Source organism: Dinoponera quadriceps, unplaced genomic scaffold, assembly GCF_001313825.1.
Source record: "Dinoponera quadriceps isolate SergipeBrazil2010 unplaced genomic scaffold, ASM131382v1 C3876232, whole genome shotgun sequence".
Taxonomy (NCBI): Eukaryota; Metazoa; Arthropoda; class Insecta; order Hymenoptera; family Formicidae; genus Dinoponera; species Dinoponera quadriceps.
Window position 1 is genome coordinate 1 of NW_014567883.1, and position 741 is coordinate 741.

At 25.8% G+C, this 741-nt stretch overlaps 1 protein-coding gene across 1 annotated transcript; it reads left to right on the forward strand.

Annotated features, from left to right (window-relative positions):
- Positions 1-2: 2 nt before the first annotated feature.
- LOC106751498 (Fanconi anemia group D2 protein homolog) lies at positions 3-635 on the forward strand (the record flags this gene model as incomplete). The annotated part of the gene is made up of 2 exons (XM_014632395.1): positions 3-12; positions 427-635. Coding segments are annotated over exons 1-2 (219 nt in total), but the record flags the coding sequence as incomplete, so codon positions are not given.
- Between the last annotated feature and the right edge of the window lie 106 nt (positions 636-741).

Sequence of the window (741 nt, forward strand, 5' to 3'; positions counted from 1 at the left end):
AAATGATGCAAGGTAGGAAATAACTTTTTTTTTTATATATTTATGTTTCATAACTTGTAATTTTTATTTCAACAACATATTCTCTGACGAATACAGGAATAATTTATTTATTTATAACTTTTAATGACATAAATTGTGTAATAAAGCTTCAAATCTAAATTTTATTAATCTTCTAATATCGGTAGTATTTCCTTCTATAAAGAAGTCGTCTTTCATTTACATGTAAAAAATCGCACGGAATAATTGGCCAGGCTAATATTGTTATATATTAAGAAGAGATTGAATATTTACACGATAAAAATTAATTCAAATTTACTAGGGAATTTGTTGTTAAAACTATAATTGAAAACTGTGGTATACTTGCATTAATATTTATAATAATGCATATTTAATATTTTTTTCTAATCTATGCGATATTTTACTTAGGTGGTACACGATACTTGCATACTATATGTTGCGATTGCACAGAAAAGAAAGATTTAATATTAACTAAATATATTCCTGCGGCAAAATCTATGGTAGAGAAATTAATATACAGCGTTAAAGGAATGATGGTTCTCAATGACAGCGCAGAAGCATTTTGGATGGGCAATTTAGTTAACAAGAATTTAGATGGACGTGAAATTCTATCGCAGGTTATTTATTTTATTCATTTGTATTATGTATAATGTCACAATGTGCGAAATACCACATGTGTCACGTGTATATATATATATATATACACGTATATATATATATATA